The sequence below is a fragment of the Monopterus albus genome, unplaced genomic scaffold (assembly GCF_001952655.1).
Source record: "Monopterus albus unplaced genomic scaffold, M_albus_1.0 scaffold394.1, whole genome shotgun sequence".
NCBI classification, from domain to species: domain Eukaryota; kingdom Metazoa; phylum Chordata; class Actinopteri; order Synbranchiformes; family Synbranchidae; genus Monopterus; species Monopterus albus.
In genome coordinates, this window is record NW_018128274.1 from 742,751 (window position 1) to 746,829 (window position 4,079).

Consider the following 4,079-nt stretch of genomic DNA (forward strand, 5'->3'; position numbering starts at 1 on the left):
AGCAGACAAATTTTTATAAGACTATGATGTGTAAGTATGTTTATCTATTTGGTTTATTGGGAAAGGGTTCATATGAGCGGCTTTAAATTTTCATCAATATCGGGCTGATTTTTTTTTTTTTTTTTAAATCTAATATGTGCATATTAAAAGTGTTAGTGTCCATTTGGAATGAGTCACTAATCAATAAACAGATGTGATGAAATGTTATAAATTATTGAAGCCGTTGTCTTTGTGCCTCTCTCCTCACTACACATGCTTACTAATACAAACCGTCTTCCATCTTAAAATTTTATGTGTTGTCTTCTGTCATCAGATGCTTTAGTTTGTTGTTAAAGCTCAGCCCTGCTCTGCTAAAAATTGGATTATGTCTTCACAGCTGCACAGGGCGAGGAAAGGGAGTGTGCCTTCACAGACCAGCAGCAGCAGTGGGAGGTGGAGCGAGTAGCGGGGGGTGAAGGCCGGGTCTCCCCAGAGAATACCACCATCCGATGTGCCAAGGGTAGTCACTGTTTTGGGTTGTGGGAGAAAAGTCCTCCAGGCGAAGTGAGACTTGTCAAACAAGGTTAGAACGGGTTAACTCTGCTGATGGTTTTACTTGTACAAATGAATCACAACTATTTTTATAATTAGATATCAATTTCACTGAAGTGTGAAACATTCACTGGTTCTAACATCTCAAATGTGAGGATTTGATGTTTAAAGCGGCAGCTACCTCTTTGTCAATTCATCAATTGCTCACTCGACAGAAAATTGATGCCATTGATGGTACAAAATTTGCAGTTTAACACAACAGTAAATTGAATTTGTGTTGAGTTTTTTTGGACTGTTGGTTGGAAATGTACTGTACACTATATATATATATCTGCACAGTAGCAACAAGAGGTGGAGCCACAGTATCAGGCTGCTATATATATCTGTGGGATATACTTTAATTAAACATTTAATTATTCTAATCATTACATTCGTTAGTGGCATATTTTGTGGAGAGTAGTTGTTTGCTTATGGTAAAAATGACAAACTGCTAGTAAGTCAGTTTGTAGCTATCAAATTATCTCTGGTTGAGCAGAAAACAGTTGAATTCTCCTCACTCTGCTTCTGTCACCCTTCTCTGTCAGGTTGCTGGACTCACCTGGGTGACCACCAGGGCTGCCGCGACGACCGCTGCGTGGTGACCAACCTCCCTCCGCAGATCCAGAATGGGACATACCACTTCTGCTGCTGTGGCAGCGACATGTGCAACATCAACTTTACAGAAGACTTCCCACCGCCCAGCCCCACCACTGCACAGCCCATCTGTAAGGACACACATGTTTTCAACATCAGTTTATTGTCTGTCACTAGTCAGTATGCTCTGTACATATAGTTATACAATGGATGATATCCAGCATGTGTTTATATTGTTCGTTTATTCTCTTGCCAAAGGATTTCTTACTAGTCGTGATCAGTCTTTTTTTTTCTTTTCTTTTCTTCATGTTAATACTTTTATGGTTTTATTAATGAATCTGACGCTGACTGTTATTTTGGAAACAGAGGCACTGAGGGAAATCATTTTACTACTGATCAGGTCACATGTAACATCAGGTGAACTCCAAGAGGAACTATATGGAGAAGGTAGCTGTGATTAATTTGACAGAAAATCAGTTTGGGCTAAGAAATCAGTTTAGACTCCTTATATAAATTCACATTGTTGGTGTTACATTATCCTCTTTTCCAGAGTTACATTGAGTCAGGAAACCATTTTAGCTGTTGTATAGCAGTGTCTTGCACCACTGAGAATCTTAACATCTGTGCCATGGTTACAGTCATCTCTTACACAATTGGGTTGCATTAGGTAGAGGTAGTAAACTGAAAGCAAAATGACAACAATGTAGAAAAGAGTGGGAATAAAACAAACAGGCCCACACAGTTCAGAAACAGCCATTAGCAGAAAAGAATGAAAGGATGTTTGATATCATCAGAGCTGTTATATCTACATCTATTACTTTCTTCTCTGCTTCATCATTCGGCCACAAGGCTTAAAACCTAGCTTCTTGACTGCCATCCATTATGAACCTTGACAACTGTGAATTGGTATTCATTCATGGACATAAACTTGCAGTGTCCTCACTCAGAGCTGGGATTGAGGCCTGTGATTGTGGGTGACATTTTGATCCTGTTTGTATCAGTGTTCTTTTTAAGTTGTTCGTGACTTCTTAGTAAAGTGTCAAACAAAGCAAACAGCTGTATTGTTAATTGTTCCTTCCTTTCAAGCTTTAGTTGTGAATGAAAGCTCCGTGTGTGTGTGTGTGTGTATGCGTGTGTGCGCGTGCTGGGAGGGGAAAGGGGAACCGACGGCAGTGGCAGCTCATCATCTCCTGCCTACACTTAAACACAAACACACGCTCTACCATCCATGTCGTCTCTCTGCATTCCATGGATTACAAGGCGTCTGCTCTATCTGTCTGTCTGTCTGTGGGTGTGTCAGTAACTGTTCCTTTAAGGAGACAGTCGACAAGACGAAGACGGGAAAATGTTAGGAAACAATTCGCCAGTTAGTGTTACAAAGATGTTTGCATAATTAGTGAATTTTAGGAATGGGTTGTATTTTAACTTAAATCCCCGCTTCTGTTTCTGCTAGCACAATAATTCCACACATCTGGGCAGATGTATGCTCATTTTATTAGTTACAGGAAATGGGTTGTGTTAGTTGAGTGATCTTAAGCTAACAGGGATGGATGATGACATTTGGAGTTGAGTAATGGGAATAATACTCCGCTTTTTTATTTGAGTAAAAGTAGCTATACCACAGTGTAGACATAATGTTGTATGTGAAACTTACTGTATACATTCAGTTGTACATTAGCATCAAAATATAATATCCTGAGCATAAAGTTGCTCATTATGCAGAATTTTCAGAATAATGTACTTATTGGAATATAATCACTAATGCATTCATGTGTAAGCATCACTTCTATATTGCAGCTGGTAAAAATTTGAGTTAATTTTAATCACATATATTGCTGGTGAGTTGAATCTATAATAGTATATAATGGTGGTGGTAGTGGATGAATAGTATAATGGAACCAACAGTGATTTGCCTCTTCTCACTGTTGATGTCTGTCAGTCCTTGATTACTTTATGTATCTGTGCCATAGATGTCCATTGTTGTTAAGAAATTATTAAAAACACATCATGGAAACACACCACTGCACTGGGTGACATTGCAAAACACAAGACCCTGATATTATCTTGTGGATGGACATTTGACTGTTAAATTAACAGTGAGTAGAGGCAAATCACTATTGATTTAATCTCTAAATGGGGATTTAATATAGGCTAGAAAATTGCATTTTCTGAAGAAAAGGCGTATGGATGCTGAGTGTTGAAAGATTGCCCTGAAAACGCTGAACATTTTGACACCTTTCAGTTTTGCTAACTGAAAGTATGCTGAAGTATGAATTTTCACATTCATTTGAATGGGGCAAGATTTTCAAAATAAAGCAAAATTTTTGAAAGGTATGAAGTTTTAAAAGGTTCTAAATAAAAGCATGACTGTTGTTGAAGAGCTGCACATTTTGATAGCTGAAAGTATGCTGAAGTAGAATTTTCCCATTCATTTGAATGGAGCAAGATTTTCAAAATAAAGCTAAATATTTCAAAAGTATGAAGTTTAGAAAACTTCTGAAGAGAAGCATGAATGTCCTTGAAGAGCTGAACAGTTTGATACCTGAAATAGCTGGAATTATGCTGAAGTACAATTTTCCCATTCATTTGACTGTGGCAAGATTTTCAAAATAAAGCTAAATATTTCAAAAGTATGAAGTTTAGAAAACTTCTGAAGAGAAGTATGAATGTCCCTGAAGAGCTGAACAGTTTGATACCTGAAATAGCTGAAATTATGCTGAAGTAGAATTTTCCCATTCATTTGAATGGAGCAAGATTTTCAAAATAAAGCTAAATATTTCAAAAGTATGAAATTTAGAACAATTCTGAATGGAAGAATGAATGTCCTTGAGCAACTGCACATTTTGATAGCTGAAAGTATGCTAAAGTAGATATTCCCATTCATTTGAATGGGGCAATATTTTCAAAATAAAGCT

General features: G+C 37.5%; 1 protein-coding gene across 1 annotated transcript in view; it reads left to right on the plus strand.

The window, feature by feature from the left end:
* The window catches only part of LOC109951513 (bone morphogenetic protein receptor type-2), a 40,358-nt gene that overhangs the window by 7,691 nt on the left and 28,588 nt on the right, over positions 1–4,079 (plus strand). Inside the window, exons 2-3 of the mRNA XM_020586049.1 lie at positions 377–562; positions 1,116–1,295. Coding sequence (XP_020441705.1) covers positions 377–562; positions 1,116–1,295 — 366 coding nt within the window. The remainder of the gene's footprint in view (positions 1–376; positions 563–1,115; positions 1,296–4,079) is intronic.